Source organism: Dermacentor variabilis, chromosome 6, assembly GCF_050947875.1.
Source record: "Dermacentor variabilis isolate Ectoservices chromosome 6, ASM5094787v1, whole genome shotgun sequence".
Classification (NCBI taxonomy): Eukaryota; Metazoa; Arthropoda; class Arachnida; order Ixodida; family Ixodidae; genus Dermacentor; species Dermacentor variabilis.
Window position 1 is genome coordinate 24,820,265 of NC_134573.1, and position 22,615 is coordinate 24,842,879.

General features: G+C 46.6%; 1 protein-coding gene across 6 annotated transcripts in view; it reads right to left on the minus strand.

Moving 5' to 3' along the window:
• Nucleotides 1-22,615, minus strand: part of LOC142584689 (uncharacterized) — a 132,279-nt gene that overhangs the window by 50,386 nt on the left and 59,278 nt on the right. For 5 of the 6 annotated variants that reach the window (XM_075694882.1, XM_075694879.1, XM_075694883.1 and 2 more), the window contains 3 exons: nt 18,917-19,221; nt 3,000-3,182; nt 2,313-2,447 (listed from right to left, as the gene is read on the minus strand). In XM_075694882.1, coding sequence (XP_075550997.1) covers nt 2,313-2,447; nt 3,000-3,182; nt 18,917-19,196 — 598 coding nt within the window. In that variant the 5' untranslated portion in view covers nt 19,197-19,221. The remainder of the gene's footprint in view (nt 1-2,312; nt 2,448-2,999; nt 3,183-18,916; nt 19,222-22,615) is intronic. The other variant, XM_075694884.1, reaches the window with a different exon arrangement.

Below are 22,615 nucleotides of genomic sequence, written 5' to 3' on the forward strand. Positions count from 1 at the left end.
GCTCCCAAATGGGAACAATGGTGCAAAATAGGTTAAGTCAGCATGCATTCACCTATAACGGAAATAAAATTAGTTAAAAGTTTGCGCTAGCCCGCTGAATGGTTCCTCTAGCGTAAGTGTACCGCCCTTTCGTCCTGGCCCGGTACGTGCTTCTGCCTAAGCTGAGTGTCGACGCTGCTATGTTTCGCCTTTCTGGACGAAATGTTGACTGCTCTCCTCGGTTCGCTTCGCTTCGTATTTAGATATTGATTGCGCTTCCAAATGCGCAGGCTCGCTTAGGCTATCATCCGTCGGCCAAGCTGGTGCAGGACAAAGCGGATGCGCACCACGTAGCACGGCCATACTGGAGCATACGAGCATGAGCCGGAACCCAAGCCATGTCGTGCACGAAGAAAGCGCTGCGCATATGCCAGTTGCGCATATGCGCATATGCACATGCATGCACATGTGCTACGCAGCGTACATACCGCGGCTACCGCGGGCTGTCGCGGCGACTCCGATGGCTGGAAGCACGGCAGTTCGCTGACGGCAACCGAATTTGGCGCATTGTAAGCGCGAAAACTGGAAGTTGTATCGTCTATGTTTGCAAAATCACATTTGAACTACGCGACACGGTGACGTTCGGCAGGCGAAGCGTTACAGCCGCCCCCCACTCCACCGCAGCTTCAGCAATGCAATGCATAAAAGATGTGGAAGCACCGCTACGGGGATGTTTGCGAACAGCGACGGGAAGGTTAGCGCTGCCATTTAAGATTTTCTTTTAGAATGAATGATATTTAAGATATGGAAACAAATTTTTTAGCCTCCATTTCTTTCACTAAAGTTGAACTTGAATTGTTTTACTTCACGGTCATGATAGAAATATCAGTTTCATAAAATCATGAACGCTCTACGATCTCTATCTTTCGTTTATAGCTTACCTATTATAACATGTTGACTTATTTTAGACTTTACTATAACCTACTTGATTCTTGGTACGTGCCAGGAGATCACAAGGATCTGCATCTACAGATGCATTGATTGCCAATGACTCTGCTTCTGTTGAACTTACTGATCAACAATTCGTGGCAAAGTATTTTTGAAATAGCCTATTTAACCTTCGAATGCATTTCTCGACTTCGATAAAAACCGCTTCAGGGCTCCGTTAACGTAGACCATCATCGTGCAATGCGTTATGCCAGAATTCTTTTATCTCAATTCGACTAGAATGAGCCCTCGTTTTAATTCGAAGCTGCTTTTCCCTCTTTCTCCCACTTTACGAGTGCTAACTGCTATTGTGCACATTTAGCTCGTGCCGGACGTACGGAAAACCTGCACGGGATATAGTGCAAACCAGGTGGCCGGCACAGGCGACTTCTGCAAACTGGGACGCATGCTCAAACACATCCCTGTCGTCTTTTCATCGCCAAGATCCGAACCACGTGTTTTTAATTTCGATCAATTATTCATTCTCCTTCATTCGTCGCCGTTCTGTTCTCTCCACTCTGTTGTCGTCCCTGCGTTGTCATTCGTCGTTATTCAATCATCGTCTTGCCGTCGTTGTCCCACCGTCATAACTACGAAAGCGTCGTCATTCTGTCGTCGCCATTGCCTTTCAGACTCGCCGTGGTTGCTCAGTAGCTATGGTGTTGGGCTACGGAGAACGAGGTCGCGAGATCGAATCCCGGCCATGGCGGCCGCATTTCCATGGAGGCGAAATGCGAAAACAGCCGTGTCTTAGATTTAGGTGCACGTTGAAGATCCCAAGGTGGTCGAAATGTGCGGAGTCCTCCACTACGGCGTTCCTCATAATCAGAAAGTCGTTTTGGCACGTAAAACGCCATATTTATTTTTTTTTTGTTGCCGTTCATGGTCGCGTTTTGGTGATCGTTCTATTGTAGCTGTTCCTGAGCCATTATTAGTGTATTCATGCCATCATCGCGCCATTGGTGTTGTACCATCGCTGAACTAGCTTTGTCATCATTCAACCACTGTCATTACTTCGTCATCCTGTGTGAAATCCTCCATATTCGAGTGCCGTAAGTGTACGCTGAGCGAGGCGTTTCCATGTGAAAATTTGCCTAATATGGTAATTAGCTATATACTTCGAAATTATGATTAAACCAGAACCGCGTTCTTGACAAACACTTATAAAAGCTTACTTTCATAGCACACTGGATCCTGACATTTCTTTGAATATTTTTTTTAACTTGCGTGCTGTTGCTGATTACATAGAACAAAGCTTAGCTTCTCAACGACATAACCTAACAAAAAAGTACGGAACAAAACTTTTAAAGGCTGCCACATATCCGGCTAACATGGAGCCTGCTCACCTGGGATGCACTGACTGCCGTCTCGGCCAGTCGTGTAGGCGTCGGCACACTGGCACCAACCGCGCGAGCAAACGGCAAATTGTGTGAACCAGCGGCACTGGTTGTCTTCAACGCAGCTTTCGCCCAAGTGCGAGCCTGAGCAGAATAAAACATAGTACTTCCAGAACCGTTCCACACTAAAGAGGCGTCACCCTGCCATAGGCGAAAATGACGCTCTGATATGCGTCCTGCTGAGAGATTCCAGTAGGACACATTGGTTTTGAAACTTGCGACAACTATATGCATTGAAATCAATGTAAAAGAAAACGGCGTGAAATACCAACGGAGAAAAGTAGCACTATAAACCACGACAAAAACGTTAAATATCTTTCCTGGTGAGTTATCTCTTCTTCAATCTTTCAGATGTGCGCTTCCATTAACCTTTCTCTGCCTTTCTTTAGACGCAATGTTTCCGACGCACAAACGCAATTCACAAAGCGGACAATTCCATGCATCAACTTTCGCTGCTCGCTTAGTGAATGTTAGGTCACTAAGCCGCCTTTTTCTCCTTTGCATTGGTGCAATTATCACGTCTATATCTACCTAACAAGCCCACTGACTGGCATTCAATTTTGTGCTTGTGATCTCGTTTATTGAGGTGTTTTGGCTACACTTAACAATGCCGAATACATAATTAACGGCACCCACCTTTCTCACATCTACCGAGTCCCGTACTGTGAATAGGAAATCCTTCGAGACATTGGCACGACCAGCCCGTCGCTGTGGTCCTGTTGGGTGGCCGGTCACGGAAGCACCCAGTGTTTGCGTCCACGCATGTCGGCGTAGACACTAGGTGCAGGCACGGCTCGCCCCAGTGCGCCGCCCGATAGTCTGCAACGGTATGTGCCGCTCACTTCAACACGTTCGCGTTTATCCTACAGCCTTATAAATCAGAGCGCTGTTCGCGTCTTTTAGTTTGGTAGCTAACGTGCATTGGGGGCATAGCATCTCCGAGTTTAAAAGAACGCGGCTTCAGAAAAAGACCGCCATTTAAAATTAAGACCTGCGTAATACCCTGAAAGCATACGTCATGTACGCCCTTTTTGTGTTCTTCAAATAATTTATTTTGTGTAATGTGTGAACGCTGGCCGCTGTTTTATATCCCCGTATATTTAAGCATATATATGTTTGTGACATATATATGTCACAAACATATATATGCTTAAAATAAATGCTTAAAGCTGTCAATTTGACGGGCACACGCACCGGAAAACAAACATGCTCATTGCGGAGAGCCGAACACGTAGATGAATACCGGGCAACTCAAGCTGTACATATGTGCCCGTCTGTTCTTGCTTGATGTAGGCCTGACCGTTTAAGTTTGTCGTCACACAACACACTGAAGAAGGTTAAATTTCATCGCTACTTTGCAACTCCGCGTCCAAGCAGAGTCAGCAATGCAGTGTTCGTACGAATAGGTATCCAATTTTCGTCTCGATTGTAGTGGCGAAATGCACGATGATTGCACGAAATCACGAAATGGTTGCAGCGATGCATTGCCTGCGATGAATGTTTGATTCTGCAACAACTTCGTGCACTGAAATTCTTTGGTGTTGCGTTACGCGTAACAATGCTCCATCTACAAGCTTTGAAAACTGCCCTTCAACATAATATTTCATGCGGTAATTCACAAGTCCCACTTGCAGCTACTATTCACAGCAGCCGCAGTTTGCTCTGAAAGCCGAACGTCGTCTTGCCATGAATGTTTAAAAAGGAATGAAACTAGAATTAGTCCCTGTTTTGATGGAGTCTGAAGCTGCATGTGAGCTCAGAGACTGGGAAAGCCATGGTGCGTTTATCGCAAAATGCTATGTATTCCCGCATTATGAATGCAATACAAACAGGCCACGCTATACATTGCTGTAAGTTTGGCAGAAATGTCGGTCATATAAGTAAAAAAAAAGCATTCTCCACTAGCTGTTGCTTGTAATTGGGAAAAATCATTGACGTATAGTGCAGTAGCGATAGCTGCACTCGGCGTGTCCTGGTTTTAGACTTGTCTAACACAGTATGGTCTGCGCGAACGTACTTGCTGGCGATGACTATTTTTCTCTTCAGGCCTTCATGCCCTCGCTGACAGATGGAAGGCTGTCTGTTTGCACAACATGAAATCATCAACACACTCAGTGAGATTTCGAAGGCGATTTATTACACTTATCGTCCGACACCCACGCTGCTTTTTTGCAGTGTGGATGCACAAGTGGGATATACAGTGAACTCCGCATAGAACTTGTCATAGGCAATCATTCAAAACAATCTGTTCCGTAAGTTTCACCCTGCTCTTAGAGAAGTGGCCAACACCCAACCTGAATATGATGACTCATCTTAGCGGACAAAAATCATCAGATATATAGTACACAATGTAAAAGGCTTGCCGCAACCAATGTCCACATCTCCGTACATGCAATCTCGTCTGCAGCTATTCAGTTAGGGAGTGAACTAAATATCCTTGAAATACTTCTTTAATGTTTACAAAGTTTCAAAAAACTTTGATTGTTGTAGATATCCTTTCAAATATTTCATTTTCTTGCATCTCTTACCTGCGGTATCTGGGTTCAATTATAGGCGTAGGTCTTCATTTGTGGCGTGTTGGTCGAGCAAAGCTTCACAATATTAGTAATGCAATGCTCTAATGTGGATTTATTGCAGCGGAGCAGTACATGAGGAGCCGATTCGTCCGTCCGTCTGTCGCGTGTACGCCGAAAACTCCTCCGTCGCATCGCTATGCCCGTGCGCGACAACAAAAAAAGTGAAGCGCGCGATTGGCTGCGCCAGTAGTGATGTCGTTGCTCCACGTCGCAACCGAGCGCGCGCGCAGCAGTTTCTCGCCTGCTCCAAAATGGCTAGGCCACGCGTCGTACGCACTCCTGAGGAGCAGGCAGCTTTCGATAAACAACGCTACGAGCGGAACCGGAAACCAGCTCGTCTATTCGTGCCGATGCTGCAGCCTGCGCACAATAACAGGCTCGTGAAGCCGAGTGCAAGCAGAAACTGCGTACCGAGGATACGGCAGCCTACCAAGCCGCCGTCTAATGCACCGTCAGGATTACCACAGTCCTAAAGAACGGGGCCGCACGTTTCAGCATCGCTGGTTAAACATCAGTACTGAGTGCCTGCGCGTTTATTTTTTTAGCGATTGTAGCATTATTGCTTTCATCATGTCGAGCACTGTGCATTTAAGGAGGTAACGGGGAGGGAATTAGAACAATGCAGTTGGAGCCAGAACAGGCCCTTTAGTGACCTTATTTTAAATTTTTAAAGGGTCTTAACAAGAAAGACCATTTCTCCGCGAGGAAGCCGCATGACATTTCTTTTTCTCTTTTTTGGCAATCCCTAAGAATAAGGTGGACCCTTTTTCTTAACATACATGACTTTTCTTTTAATTTAATTCCACAGTCATAACTTCCAAATTCTTCCAAAGTGCCGTCGCCAAGGTCTACCTCAAAGAAACAGTACACGAGCAACAGCAGCCGCTTGAGAAACAACAACGGTTCGTCCATTACGACAATGGAAACAGATGTGGACGCTATCAAAAAGAAGTGCGCGCGTTCGCAACCACTTAATAGGAGCATCTCGGGCATCACGTAGGGGGCACGGCAACTAAAGGCAAAGCGTCCGTTCTGCGGGCAATCGTCGCATCCAAGGGTTGCGTGCCCAGCGAAGGCAGCAAAGTGTTATCGCTGCAACGCGAAGAGACACTTCAGCGCGGTCTGTCGCAAGAAGGGCTTCACATCCAGCAAGGTAGAACTGCTTTCACTTGCGCAAGGCACTCCATCGTACTTTGTGTGTACGAATCTGTGTTGAGTTGACGCACCTAAACCGAAATGTACTTAAGGAACGTTATGTTCTGCCAACTGTGGATGAGACGCTAGGGTTGTTAAATGGTGCAACGGTATTTTCAGAGCAAGACAAGAATTCTGTCTTGCTTGCTTGTGGGCAGCGGATTGGGCGAGTTGGTGTCCCATGGTAACAATAAAATTCAAACAGCGCTAGACGACAGGACCAGAAAGAGGAGGAGACAAACACGGCGCTGAACTTACAACTGATTTATTTGAAGTAAGAAGTCAACTTATACGTGCAAAACTGGGCACGCATCCACCCGTTCTGTCTTTCCCAGTTTCTGTCTTTTACCAGATTAAGTGATGCAGCGAAAGTAAGGTGTCATAACGCCATATCATAACACTTTCATAATGCCGTACGGAAAGTACTGCTTTTAAAGGCTGCCTGTTGGTGTCACATAGGCGCCCGAATACCTTTAACAACGAATGTCCGAAATCTTGGCCGGCATGCTTGGAGTTGTCAATTTGATAGATGATATTTTAATTTTAGTGAGCAGGAAAGCAGGACATGACCAGCGTCTTGAGAAAACATTGGAAAAGCTGGAAAAAGAAGGTATAACGCTAAAAAAAAGCAATCTGTTGCTTTGGCTTCGCAGAAGTAGAGTTTCTGGAATGCCTTATCAATAAGGAAGACATAAAACAAGGTCCAAGGAAAGTATATGCCCTTAAAAACGTTGAACCATAGAGCCTTCTACAATGTACTATAGAGGGAACTCTGGCGCTGCAATCATTGACCCGCCATGGTAATGATGGGAAGTACATGTATTTCTCTGATCTTTGTGTTTGTGTATTCAGAAGTTTTGTGGCTTTGTATATTACGCTTTATAAGACTTCAATGTCGAAACCTTCAGAGCAATCTATACTCTTTAAAGTGCTGAAGATGCTGCGAGCACGCAACTCGCTACCAATTGCAACAATTGAGCTTGTCGAGGTGGCCAAGCCGATACGCCCCAAGCATCTCAATGGACTGGCATGCACGCGATAAATTCATAAGGGCGTTTCACATCGCTTATCGATCCATGAGTCTGTGGCTTAACGGTCTCAATATCAGGCTTTCATGCTAGAGGTCATGTGTTCGAATAGTGCCGTCGGACGACTTTAATTATGTTTCCCAATTTATTACGCAGTACATTGTTGGAAATGAGGTGATTACAAAGTCAAGTTGAAGGCGGAAGGATGATGTTTGGGCAAATTCATGTACTTCCCATAATTCCCATACTGGCCCCTCCGAACCTACTATTACAGTTCCCATAGACACTACCGCCAGAGTTCCCTATATTAATTATTGTATGAAACTTTATACCTAGAACCACCTAGTGACGTAACCGGTGTGCGCAGACTTGCTGACATGGCTAATCACCTAGCCAGGTTTATTCCTGATTTGTCCCTGATAAGCGCTCTGCTGCGCGAACGTTTGCAAGCGGGTGGCGAGTGGACATAGGGTAAACCTCTAGAAGAGGATCTGAGTAGCATGAAATAACTGATATGTTCTGTCGTTGCATGGCAAAATATGATCCAAAACACACGTCAATTGTTTCCGCATATACCTCTCCATTTGTCTACGGCTCGGTCTTGCTCCAAGAGCGAGGTGATAGTGAGCGCCGTCCAGCGGCGTTTGCCTCCAGGTTATTATCGCCGACAGAGTCTCGTATCGAGAAGGAAGCTCTAGCCCTAGCATGGGCAGCGGAGATGTTTGAGGGGTATCTCAGAGAACTCGAAGTTCGAGCCTCACCACAATCCGCACGTAACGCTACTGGGCAAAGCGCCACTTGATTTTCTTCCTCCGTGTATTCAGCGCTTCCGAATGAGGCAAATGTGCTTCATGTTCAAAGTTCAGTACGTGCCCTGCGAAAATCTTGTCTTGGCCCATACTTTCTCGAGGGCTCCGCTCAAATCAAGTTGTAAGATCATCAAGCGCGGTCTTTATCTGAATTCGAACACTCTGCCTAAGGCTGCGTTGATACCGTGCCTGAAGTTAACGTTTTAGAGGAGGTGTCGCAGGGTCAGGCAGAAGATACCATCTGGCAAATGTTGGTTCGCTTGTGCCGAAACGGATGGCCGCATTATCGCCACCTTCAAGTATACATGCAACCATATTGGCAATCTAGGGCGACCATCTCCGTTCGCAATGGGGTCTTGATGAAAGACATGCGCCTAGTCATACCGCATTGTCAAAGGGCCGAAGTCCTGGGTCACCTACGTGATGGTCACCAAGGCATCATTAAATGTTGAGCGCGTGCGCTTGAATCCGTGTGGTGGCCGTTATTAAACTAGGAACTAGCAAAGTTAGTGAGAAACTGCGGAGAATGTATTTGTCGCGCGAACAGGCTGTACAACCAATTATCTCGTTCAACACCCCGATGCTGCCTTGAGAGAAAGGGCGCATGGACCTTTGCGAAATTAAGGGAATGGACTATCTGGTCATTGTTAATTACCCGTCAGGATATCCAGAAGTTGCTCGTCTTGCAGCGACTACCAGTGACAACGTACTAAATCAGCCTAAGAGTATCTTTGCACGGCATAGTATTCCTGAAATAGTGTTTTCACACAATGCAACAAAGCGTATCTCGTCAACATTTCACTCCTTTCTGAAGAATATGGACTTCGACATATCGCGTCCAGCGCGAGATATTCACAGGCCAGCAGAGAAGCGGAGAGGATGGTTAAGAAAATAAAACGTCTTATTGAGAAATCCCGTGACCAATACCTGGCCTCACACACGGGTACCCCTGGACCCTTGGGGAAACTACAGCCGAGCTCTTGACGGGCCGCCCGACTGCGCACTACGACTTCGCTGCACCCCATAAAGTTCCCATCCAAGGCAGTCAACCTGAAAAGGGTTTGCGATGAAGATCGTGCAGTCAGGGAGAAGCAGAGGAGGAATTCAGTCGCCGTCATACGGCCCGAAGTATTTCAACCCTGATACAGGAAAATAGTGTATGGGTAAACGACTGAAAAGCAGCAGGCGTTGTCCTCGGAACGCCAAGAGGCCAAGGTCCTACAGCATTAGAATGCACTCGGGAGTAGAAATCGATACAGATCGGAGGGCTCTCATGCGTCTTGAGCCGAAGGCAGATGACCAAGCAGGTTATTGACACGTGTACTTGTCTTTATCGGGCTTCACGTTTCACTGCCTAACAAATCTTATCGCACAGCGCCGGACGCGCTTGCATGCGTGGGAAGTTTCTGGAATGTTATCAATGGTTCCATACACTGTCTGTGACCGAAACTTGTGTACTCTGATTGCATGTGTGCGCGACGCGAATAATGTAGAACTTTGCGGAAGACACGCGGGTCCCAGCGGTTACTCTGGAACATACGACGACTGATCTATAAAAGCCGACGCGCTTGACCCGCTGATCAAATTTTCGACGATCGCCGACTGTGTTCGCCTCTGTCGCCATTCTTTGAGTGTACCCTGTTTTTGAGGGCACAAGTTCGCCCAATAAAACGCTAGTTTCGTCTTTCTCAGTTTGGCTGCTTTCTTCACAGTCACTACCACGTGACAATATTACGACTTCCCGTAAGGCGTAAGCTTGCCAAACACTGAGAGAAATTTGGTCCATCTGCCATGTGAGCAGACTGCCGGGTTAGATGATGGTAGAGAAAGACAGCTTGTTCTAATTGCCTGCGGATCAACCCAGTGCTTACGTGACACATTCGGGAAGAAGCGTGATTGTACCAGAACAACGTGGATACGAGCCGTGAAAATTTTGTTAGCGTGGCTGAAGTGTGCTTGTTGCGCGTCCAGTGTGTGAAGTGCTGTATTGTGTGATCAGTGCGACTTTTTTTTATGCATGTGCCGCCATATTGCCGGTGATTCCAAGATTTTAAAAAGAGAAGTGCTCCGGCGTTCCACTGAGCGACGCCCGCATTCCGAGACTGCTGCGGCGTCAGAGCTCACCGGTAATATCGCCACCGTCCAGGATGTATAAAGGGATAAACGGTTTGATGACATTGAACGGGTGCTTCTTGGTTTGGGGCTTAGACGGTTGTCTGCTGTGTTCTTCGAGCAGTGCATCTTACCTGACATTGTGGCAGCAACGCCAGAGTTTCTTCGGTGACATAGGTTGACTAAACAAAGTACCTTGTATATACTGTCACGTAGTAGTTATGTATAAAGAACACAGTAGCAATACTGTGAAAGAAGAAACTAACTTTTATTGGGCGAACCTGGGTCCACAAGAACAGGCTAGACTTAAAGAACGGCGACAGCAGTGAACACAGTCGGCGAATGTCAAAGTCTGATCAGCGGGTGAAGCTCGTCGGCTTTTATACATCAGTCCACGAATGTTCTAGAGTAATCGCTGGCGTTCGCGTGCAATGTTGCCTGGTTTGGCTATATATAGCCAAACTGGGCTACAGAAAAAAAAATGTTTGACGTCGACTTGGGCGAGTTGGCTACATGGCTATATTTGGGCTACTGGAAATATGCGACTTTGCTTTGTTCGGGCTATAAGTGGCGCCTTAATCCACTCTCCAGAGGTGACTCTCATCAATGCCTCCTTTACGAGATGCCTGCCGCGCTGACCGGTAAACTCGGTCCGTGCCCTCTCCCTTTTCTCGTCTCCGCGAAAAGGCAACGAGTGCCTCGCATGGCGAACGCCTGCAACTTAGAACACGTGCTGCGGCCTCTGAGATTACCATGGCATCTGTCACCGTCTCAGAGGCTCGCGATAACGCTCGCTAACAGACATCCGCGCATATAACGCGCCAGCGGAAGCATTCAGCCGCCGCTACTACATCCGCCGGAAGTTGAAAAGGCAACGGGCGCCGCCTAACGGGATTTATGCTGAACTAAGGGAACCGCCGCTATAATGGGAAAGCGAGCAACGCTGCGGGAATCTAGTAAAGGAGGCATTGCTCTCATCGAGTAGAAAAAAATCTCGAAGGGTGTGATTTAACTGGCTGAGCCGGAAGCGCGGCTGTGCATGTGTGCGCGAAATGCCCCCCCCCCCCCCCCCCCCCCCGCCCTCAGTACATCGTTCTCTGAGCCGATTGCTTTTATCCTTGCCGCACCGAAATTTGTACCGCGTTTCACCATGCTAACATTTACGCCAGCAACGTCGTCCAATCTTCGTGTTATGCCGACACCCAATCACCGGGTATCGGGATGAGCCTGGGAGCGGAGGGTGTTTCACAGTACACTGTACTAATATAGCTACGCTCATAAACGGAGAGCAATGGAGTCGTGCGATCGTGGCGCTAGCATGAAAGAAGGGAAACACGGGTAGACAACACGCTTCCAGTGTGCCCATGGCGAAGGCGTCTGGTTGAAGTATCGCGCTGGGCACAGCTTTCAACCTACTCCGCGTTTCTCTCGGTAAGCTTTACTGCCATTTTCCTTTGCGTGCCAGATGAACTTTAACGCGATAGTGTTAAGGGCACCGTGTCACAGGAAATCCGGCGTCGGCGCCGTCGTATGTGTGAGAAAAATGATACCGAACCACGTAGGCCCTTCGGCTGGCGCATATGCGTGACTGAAATAATTCCATTTCTCAAAGTATAACGCGTCAGAAAATTAGTAAAGTATGACTGACACTCAACCTGCAGACATGGTAGCGTTGAATTTTAATTTGAATATACGAGAAAACATATGTTTGTTACGCGGAACCTCGAACACAAACCCTTTTTCCAGCTGCCATTCGACGTCTTATTAGGAGTGTGATGGTTTGTGCTAGTTCATTTTGCATGACATTTTGTGGTGCCGTGATAAGCGGGACAGGGGAAGCAGGAAAAAACGAGGACACGCGGTTACTGCCCAGTAGGAGCGGCGCGCCCCGCTCATTCCCTCGCCTCCGTGGCAGCGGCGGCGCCTGCCGTGAGGGTGGAATAAAAAAAAGAACCAGAAAGCTCGCCTTCGTGCATATCGTTCACCTCCAGCGTTTGCATGTAAACATTATGGCTACATAAGCTGCACTTGCCGGGAAGCGTGGGAAGCAGTCAGGGATCTTTGAATACTATCGCGTTCCACTTTTGAAGGTGAAGATTAAATGGACTGAGAACCTATTTTCATGGTATCTATTTTTTATGCAATGAAAAGCTTGCCGGTCAGAGTGTCTAATCAAGAAGTGGTAACGCGGAAAGCGCCATGGAGCATTTTTATCCGAATTCTTTATCTGCAATGAGGATGTAGTCATGCACTGAAAGCTTGCTAAAAGCGGTGATAGGTTAGCGCGGTAGCGATTATACGCCGGCGTTTGTGGAAGACAGACGACAAGTGCCGCCGTAGCTGTGACAAAGTATCTTGTCTAGCAATTGAACGTTGCTGTGGTTGATGTTTTCCGAAGTGTTAAGTATTTCTGGGGTAATAGCTATGCGGTTTCATTATCAAAGGAGCGGGATATATTACATACACAGCGCTGTCCAACAATATTTTATTGCGTTTCCACATCGTGTGTATATACACAAGAAAGGGCATGCGATGTAAATGTAAAGCCTGGGATACATGGAGCGAAAAAACCGGCGTCCAGGCGGCGAAAAAACGCCCGGCGTCGAATGCTCGCCCCTCGGCGTCCAAAAATTTGACGCCCGCCGGCTATCCGGACCGATCGGAGAAACCGACGCCCGGCGATCGACGCCGCCGGAAGTGGCGGGAGTGCCTCTCGTGTTCACCAGGCGTCGCGACGATCGATCTCCCACCGATTTCCGGTAGCCGCCGAACGTTTTTGTCTGTTTTTCCTTTTTAGCTGGTGCCACCGTGGGAGCGTCCGTCGCGCGGCTGCGCTGGAGCGACGGAATGTGGGCGTTTGCGCTTGTTTGGACGCGCACTTTTGGTCTCTCTGCCCGTGAAAAGGACACCATCGATCGTTACAGCCGAATATTGAATGTTTCAGAGCATTAAATGAAGAGTACAAATTTGTGTATACATATTTTTCGTCTACAAACTTAAGTGACGTGCTCACGAAAGAGATAATTATATATGCGGTACAGTTTTCTTACCAACCCTTTCAAAAATTGCAATTACTGTGAAATATCCTGCTTAAAACCTTTATTCTGCGTAAGTGTTGATTATTACTCGAAATGCAGGAAAATAAGTGACAGCAAAGGTAAACCTTGCCCATATTTACAACGTCAAATTGCAGTAAACTCGGCGGACTCCAATAAGTACATCATGAAAGTCTAAATAAAAGAATTGGTGTCGATGTGGTCAATAACATTTCCTCGTTTTAAGAAGTTAACTTTCGTCGGGGGTGATGGGGTATTAAACTCTTTGAATTTACTGGTGACGCCAGCGCCACTATAACCGCCGCGTGGGTGCTATGAGCTAGCACTGGCTAATCTGAACAATATTTCGTCTTTTCGCAACTCTTGGTGGTGCTTGATCACACAGATTGCGCTCTTTTCTTTTCCAAGTAGTAGGCTTCCAATCATACTCTGGAACATCGGGGAAGATTGTTGATGGCACCGCATCGTTTTTCGACTGAGGCACATCGCCAGAAATGGCCGGTAGCAAGAACGAGAAAAGAAATTAAACGTACGAAAGCAAATTTAAAAAAAATACGTACACTAAATAAAGTAACATTTATAAATTGCTGACTTCCGCTTCACAGCTTTCACATGCTGTTGTCAGCGCACGTATAGAAAAGGCGACGCTAGCAAAGATAGCATACAAAGGGACAACTGAAACTGCTACTCTGAAAGCCTAATGAAATCCAGAAGGGTACATGGCAAGCTGTATGCCCTGAGGTGTGCGGCAGACGAAACTAATGAGACACATATGGTGACGCACGGCACCGGGGAGCGTCCAAGGAGCGCACATGTGAAGATACCGAAGGATTATGCTTCCACGTGAAATTCCGAAAGGCGTGAGAATAGTTTACAGAGAAAGCGGGTCTTCCAGACAAGCCAAGCGTTAGTACGAAGAGAAAGCGCCCACTCGGTATACGGTTGTCGCGGATACAAGAGGTGCGCGGAGGCTGCACAATATCCAAGTGCTCTAGGGACAGCACTGTAACCATGGCAAAGTCATCGAAAGCAGCGAGACTAGAATACAATTATAAGCTCATTTCAGCAGTGCAAATGCGTGGCATAATTTGAGATTGTGGTCGCCACGACTACAAGGACCAGCGAAAGAAAACTGTGGCATGGGCAGAGATCATCGCCGACATCGGAACCGATCCGGGAGGTAAGCACACAATTTTGGTACTGATGAAAACAAATTTATATGCGGAAGTGATCACCCGATGATACCACCCTTTGTGCTTTCGGTACACGACCGCGTTGATTTATATATTCGTCGCGCCAACTTATTGTCGTTCTAATTGCAGGATAGTTATATAATTCTTGCGCCCTTGATGTCCCATCAGACTCATTCCTCCTGCTTTCCTGTTGTTGTTTTATTTCTTTTTCATTCCCCTTTATCTCAGTATATAGTTTTCAAAACCAGTGCGCGATCTATGTGTGCGTGCACACACGGAATGTTTTGGGCGCCAGGACGCGTGTTTGGGTGCAGCAGCTTCAGGCGCTGCTTACACCACGCGTTTAGATTAGTAACTATTCTATTTTTTTTACCAAGTAACTTTAGGATCACGCTCGGATCACGCTCGGAACGAGAGCCGCCCATTTCACGCCAAATATAGATAATTGTATCCTCTCCAGCTGCAGCACAAAACGCTAGTTCTTGGAGGAGGCTTTAAAACAGGAACTGACACTGAAGTAAACATCAATAACCACAATTTATTTTTACGCAAAGTAAACGTCGCTGTTGGAGATCCACAAAACCTTCTGCAACGCCTGCACTCCGCGGTGATCGCAGGTGCCCGCTCACTCAACGTAGCCAGACCCGCCAGACGGCGCAAAGCCAACCCGCTAAAATGCTTGCAGCTAAATGAAATGTGTAGAAATCGTTCGTAAGCGCCTCTATGCAACTTTTCTCGAAGTTTAGTCAGTAACAATAAATAATACAATAAAAATTCCGCTTATTCCTTTTTTGTTATCCAGTAACACATTCGTAAAGTCTGGCAACAATGCGGCGGGCGCGTCCGCCCGTTTGTCGCTGCATGTAAGCGAAGCCAGCGAACCACCGGCGTCGTCCAGCCGCATCTATTTCCGCCGCGCGATGTTCGCCGTGAAAGAACGCTCCATGTATGCCGCGCTTTAGACAGTCACATGGGGTGTTCTAAGAGTAAGTCATTGAACTAAGAGCATGGTCACCTGAAAAAGTAAAAATTAAAAAAAATTTCCATTACGATTTCTATCTGTTTAGATACGTGACTTCACCAGGGGGGAGCGCGATAGAGGGGGCACTAACGCAAATACTACCAAGTTTTCTGATGAAATCAGCTTCCACAATTTCCCAGGTGAGCTGTGAGCTGTGTCTCGCTAAAACTTCAGTATCTTCAAAAAATGGCACGCAGCCGCAGTGCCGGCAATGGATGCCCAAGTGGCCTTGTACAGTGCTGCGAACGTTGTTACAGTGCTCTCCAATCGTTTAAGTACCTGCCTGTCTGGCCAACATATGAAAGACGCAGGTTTGCAGTGCTGCCGTATGTGCATGATGTCTCCCAAAGACTAAAGAAAATTGGGCAGCGTGCAGGAATCACAGTCGTTTTCTCAGCCCCTGAAAAAATGGCAAGGCTCTGTAAGCGAGTTAACGCGCCTAAATCGCATCAGAGTTGTTGTTCTGTCGGGCACAGAAAACGTTTTGTGACGTGCAGAACAAATGTACTCTACCAAATTTCCCTGTCTTGCGGCAGTAAATATGTTGGACAGACAGGCAGGTGCTTAAACGATCTACTAAGAGAGCACTGTGTACAACGTCCGCAGCACTGTGCAAGGCTACTTGGGCATCCATTGCCGGAACTGCGGCTGCGTGCCGTTCTTTGAAGATACTGAAGTTTTAGCGAGACACAGCTCACAGCTCACCCGGGAAATTGCGGAAGCTGATTTAATCAGAAAACTTGGTAGTATTTGCGTTAGTGCCCCCTCTATCGCGCTGACCCATGGTGAAGTCACGTATCTGAACAGATAGAAATCGTAATGGAATTCTAATTTTAATTTTTATTTTTTCAGGTGACCATGGCTCTTAGTTCAATGACTTGCTGTTAGAATACCCCTGTGACTGTGTTACATTTTCTGCGCATGCCATTTCTTGTATGTATACACACGATGTGGCAAAGCAATAAAATATTGTTGGAAGTCAGCGCTGTGTATGTCGTCTATCGCTGTCCTTGTCCTCGGCGCTGTAGGTTATTTTTGATCATGAATAACCAACTAGCCGAACCAACCACCCTAGCGCTTTCATTGTTTCCTGTCCAACTGCTTTGGTATTTAACTCTTTCCCTACCACGGGGAAAATATGTGTATTTTGTAGGTTAAGCCAGATCCTTTTTCTGGAGAATATGCTGCACTAAATATTCTACGTAATGCATAAACAAAAAGCAGAATGATTGCACTTTTCTTGCATAATAGTTTTATTACCCAGATATATGTCATAAAAAAGACAAATTGCCAGAATCAAGATTGTGGTATAAAATTGAACGAAGTTTGTAAAGACGCGCTTGTATCTACTAAGAAATATATGTAACAAAAATTATGAGATAGGGAAAATGTATTACCGTCTAATGGGCACTCTCTCCGAAAAAATAAAATTTTTTCATTGAACAGGTATCCCACTACAAAAATTTTGCATCGTCGTCGCTATCAGAGTCAAAGTCCGACGTATAGCTAGCATCCTGAGACTCGCTCTACCACTCGATCCATCAATAAAATCAGTCGCATACCCACGGGAATGGCGACATCTGCGATCTTTCGAAGTGCACGCACCTCTGCCGGAGGCGGCCATCTTTGCTTTCTACTTTGACGATCGCGGAACTTCAGAGTGCATTCAAAAATTACCGCCTGAGGTGAAAAAATCTAACTGCTTAGAAAACAAAAAAAAAATTGTTTTCTTCCTTCACGTCCAATGGCGCAGTGTGTCCGTGAGCGGTGCGTAAGGTCTCTAAAGCGGCGTTTTAAACAATTCATAGTGGGCGGCCATTTTTTCTTTCCACTTTTACGATCCCGAAACATGAAAGCGCGTCAAAAAATAACCTCCTGGTTGGAAAAAAGCGAACTCGAAAGCGGCGTTTCAAACTATAATTAGCTGGATAACTATGTACAATTGGCGCGATATGGAAAGGGTTAAACAGTCACAGTGAAAGCAATTGGATTGAAAACGAAACGACGATTTTACACGTGACACGCAGTTCGGCGTGTTGCCGTAGCCACGCGTGCGCTTTTTATTTGAGAAGCATAGAATAAAGCGGAAATGTCTAATGTTATAGCAACTGCAATTTGAAGCAATAGTTATGTTGTACTTAATAACAGCCGACTTACTTACAGTAATCTCATAGACTATATCCGAAGTACCAATATTTCATTGCCAGGCCTCGCCACTTACCAGCCTTTGAGATTTTCTAGGCCAATTTGAAATTATAATACCTACTTCAATTACGAACAGCGTGCCTTGTTCTTTATCACTATAAATCATGATAATTTCATTTCCATCAACGTCTTACAACACATTATGGCCAGTTGTCAGTCGCCTTAGGCGATCTCCAAGTTTTTTCTTCGTGCTTACATTCTATATTCATTTCGACAGGTTCTCCTTCAGCAACGATTCGTTAGAACTTGAGTATCCGGTGACGACAAAAAAGTGCTCTGTGTGCACGCATGATGTCGCAGTGGTGAACGTCGAGGGTCGACCATCACAGCATCACGGTCTTTTTGTTACGACGGGTTGTACAAAAAGGGATTACCGCAGTCGAATATGAAAATGCATATACAAATTAAAATGGCTATATTGGCTACAAATTTGTTTTGCTCGTTATTGTGTTTGGCTACATTTGGGCTACAGTTTCGCTGGCTTTGGGCTACGCCGCCTTGTCCGACCTGGCAACACTGCTCGCGCGTCTTCCACAAAGTTCTAAGTTATTTGCCTCGCGCATACATGCAATCGATTACACACGGTATTCAAGAAGACATGTTGGCCAAGTTGGTTGGCATAAAGGAAACCTTAAAGAGGGCAAAATACAGACACGGACAAGACTGAATAACCCGTTTAATCTTATCCGTGTCCTTATCGCTCTTTCATTTTAACATTACAACGCTCGTTCTGCATGGTACAAATTTTGTAGCATAGATCACTCTTCACAGGCATGTTAATTGATGTGACTAATTACTAGGCGTATTCTGGTGGCTTCCCTAGTGCCGATAGTGCCGACACACACACACACACACACACACACACGCACGCACATGCGCGCGCTCACGTTCACTCTGCAATTTCTCCTATAATGCTGAGATCAGCACCCGTTTCCGAGCCGCGGGCTCCTTGGTCCCCACCCAACTAAATGACAAGTTTACTGCGACAACATGCTAAAAGCCTCAGTTAGATTTGTGCCCGTCTGCCAATCCTTCATTTCAGTTTCACTTAGGTGAGCGGCGGCGGCCATTTTCTTCATTGTCAAGTTGTCGTCAGTATTGTGTTGTTTTCAGGCGAGCACCAGAATATCACTATTGCCCTCACTACAGCGGGAAATACAGTTCACCTACAGAAGCGTCACTGGAATACTCGAGTTCCGCTCGAATAAGAGGAAGTGCGTTTGTGTTTGAGTGAAACGAGCGATAGCAATTTTATCCATTTAACTGCTTCGGGCGGTGATTGGCCAAATTATGACATGGCATCCCATATTTGACCATTCAATAATTGATTGCCACACCTTAAGACAGCGAGTAACGTACCAGCCACGCTGAGGTATACGGTGTCCGGGACCACGCGCACCAGGTTGAGGTTGTTGAGCCTGGCTTTCGCGTCGCACGTGTAGCGGCCAGCGTCGACGTCACGGAGGTCTCGCACTTCCAGGTAGCTGATGTAACGCCCTTCCGAAGGCTCCTCGAGCCGCGAGTGGCGCCGGCTGTCATTCGGTATTCGAGCGCCACCCTGGAGCCAGAACATCTCATTGGCCGTGCCGTCACTCACATTTAACTCGCATCGGAAGTTGACGAAGGTTCCGAGACCCATCGTGAAGTTCCTCGGAAACGTTATCCTGCACGAGTCAGCAAAACACAAAGCGAGCGATTTATTACATACCCGAGAACCGACCCAAGAGTTCAGTATGCAAGCTCCTTTCAAAAACCACACCGCGCATGCCCCCTGTCCCGCGACCCGCCCTCTAACACTTAGCTCCTGAGAGACGCCGGTACTCAAAAAACAAAAAATTAAGAAAGGTCACAGTTTGGACCCAAAGGCGAAGCATTGTTTTCAAAAGCAAATTATGAGAGAGCTTGCAATAAATATTAGATTATTAGTTAAATCGGCAAGCTTGGTTTCCCGCTTGCAAAGGCAAGCAAGAATACATCTGACTCGACCACAGCGGAGACGCTGTCAGAACGTTGGCTCGTTGAAGAAAGGCAGCAGCAGCGTGGGAACGCTTTTTGCTGCTTATAGCTTCAGTGCGTCTCCACTACTTTGAGATTACGCGTCTTTCAACACTAGATGCCTAAGAACACAGCGCACATGAAACTGCCAGCCACATTGGCCCGCATAAACTTTGTACCCCGCTGCACATCACATAATTAATGAGCGCTAGGCCGTGGCACAAGCACCGACGCCCGTGGACAGAATTTTAGACGCGCCTAGTTAACCTACTTCTCTTCACAACCCCCGTCCCGGCCACCCTTGGTGTAGGCTCTGTCCCCTGTTTCTTTTTTTATTCTCTTTAATCTCATTTCTCTCTATTTCTTTTATCTTTGCCCCACTTTAACGTATGTCCCCTGTTTCTCGCACAATACTAGCCGGAGGGCAAGACAGCTCGCATCAAACCACGCTCATACACTTTTGCTCACAGCTAAGTACGAGGCGCCACGAGGCACCACAGGATCTTATCGCACTTTCACTTTACACGGAACATCACAATGACACCGACGGTGATATCGACGCCGAAGTGCGCCTGAACTGAATTAGAAAGGCTATCTCAATTAAACTTCACCTGAGCTCTGAAAATACGGTAATGACAGAAGGCAATTGGCTGCAGCGTTTTCACGAACTTCATCGTTAGTTCATCGTCATCATCTTCTTCTTCAGCAGCCCATTTTATGTCCACTGCAGGATAAGGGCCTCTCCCTGCGATCTCCAATTACACCTGCACTGCGCCAACCGATTCCAACTAGCGCCCGCGAATTTCCTCATTTCATCGTCCCACCTAGTCTTCTGCCGTCCTCGCCTGCGCTTCCCTTCTCATGATGCCCATTCTGTAACCCTAATGTCCAACGGTTATCTAACCTGCGCATTAGATGACCTGCCCAGCTCCATATCTTTCTCTTTATGTCAATCAGAATATCGGCTATACCCGTTTGCTCTCTGATCGAAACCGCTCTCTTTATGTCTCTTAACATTTGCGTAGCATTCTTCGTTCCATCGCTCTTTGTGCGGTCCTTAACTTGTTCTCAAGCTTCTTTGTCAGCCTCCAACTCTCTGCCCCATATGTCAGCACTGGTAAAATGCACTGATTGTACACCTTGCTTTTCAATGATAATGGTAAGCTGACATTGCATGCCGTACGTGAATGAACTAATTTTTATTCTATGAATATCCTTCTCATGATCAGGGTTCCCTGTGATTATTTCACCTAGATAAACGTACTCCTTCACAGACTCTAGAGGATGACTGGCGATCCTGAACTCTTGTTCTCTTGCCAAGCTATTCATCATTATTTCTTCTGCATATTAATCTTCAGCACCACTCTTGCCCTATCTCTGTTAAGGTCCTCAATCATTTCTTGTAGTTCGTCTGAAGTATTGCTGAATAGAACAATGTCATCGGCAAAGCGAAGGTTGCTGAGATACTCGCCGTCGATCCATACTCCTAAGCTTTCCCAGATTAATAGCGTGCATACTTGTTCCAGGCACGCAGTAAATAGCATATAATGCTGGGAGTAAGCTAATGGGCCTACAATTTTTCAGTTCTTTAACATCTCCCTTTTTGTGGATTAGTATAATGTTTGCATTCTTCTAGTTTCTGGGACCCTTGCAGTCAACAGACACTTCGTATAGAGAGCCGCCAGTTTTCAAGCATTACGTCTCTTCCATCTTTGAATAAAACCGACTGTTATTCCATCTTCTTCTGCTGCTCTTCCACGTGTCATGTCTTGCAAAGCTGTTCTGACCTGATTGCTAGTCATAGGAGCAGTTTCCGTATCCTGTTCATCACTGCTTGGAACGGAGGCATTCTGACCCCTCTGGGAACTGTACAGGTCAGTATGGAATTCTTCCGCTGTTTTAGTATACCTTCGAGAATACTGATAATATTACCCTGATTATCTTTCAGTGCCTACAGCTTGGTTTATCCTATGCAAAGTTTCCTTCTCGCTGATTTCAGGCTGCGTGCATTTTTTACGGCTTTTTCAGTCTGTCTCTCGTTATAATTTCGAATATCCCTTGTTTTCTCCTTACTGATCAGTTTTGACAGTTCCGCGAATTCTATCTTATATCTTGAGTTAAACGCTTTCCTGTTTCGTCGTATCTTCATTGGGTCCCTTGTTACTTGGGAGAGCTTGCCTGCTGGTTACCTAGGTGCCTTTCCTTCCACTTCAATTGCTGTCTCTGAAGCACGGAGCAAGAAACATTTAGGAGTGGAAACTCCGCTGTTTGCGGCGACCAGAAAAAGCCACATGCCCGCGGAACCGTTGTCGTGCTGGTGGCGCCTGGCGGCCTGGAAAAAAATTACCGCCGTTGAGAGCGCGCCGAAGCCGCCTGCCCGCGCGCTGCATTTTTTTTTCTCGCTGCGGCTTCTACGACGCGCCGCATGGCGCCGCCACTGTATACGGTCCCGTCGGCGCATACAACAATTGTGACCTTATCTGGTCGCCCGCGCTCGCTCGCGCTGACGGGAGTTTCACCTCCTAAATGTCTTACTCCGTGCCCTGAAGCCAGCCTAGTTACGGTTTCATTCATTACGCCTATGTTATCTTCAGCTCTCTGTTCTAAGGCGGCATATTTGTTGGAAAGTGCCAGCCTGAATTTGTCTGGTATTACCCTTACTGGCTCTAGGTTGACCTGTTTCCTCTTGACCAATTTTACTCTTTCTCTCTTCAAATTGAGGTGAATCCTATCCCTCACTAACCTGTGATCACTGCACTTTACCCCACCTATCACTTCTACATCCTGCACTATGCTGGCATGGGCAGAAAGTATAAAAACAATTTCCTTTCTTGGTTCACCATTAGGGCTTTGGCCGGTCTAGTTTCTGGTGCTATGCTTCCTGAAAAGAGTGTTCATTATTCGCAGCTATTCCTTTCTGCGAATTCTACTACAATCTCTCCTCTAGCGTTCCTACAGCGTTCCCCTATCGTTAGTTATAGAGCTGTATATCTTACATTGCTTTCTTAGATGGTATTTGATTTGATGGTATTTGTGGGTTTGTGTGTGTGTGTGTGCGTGCGT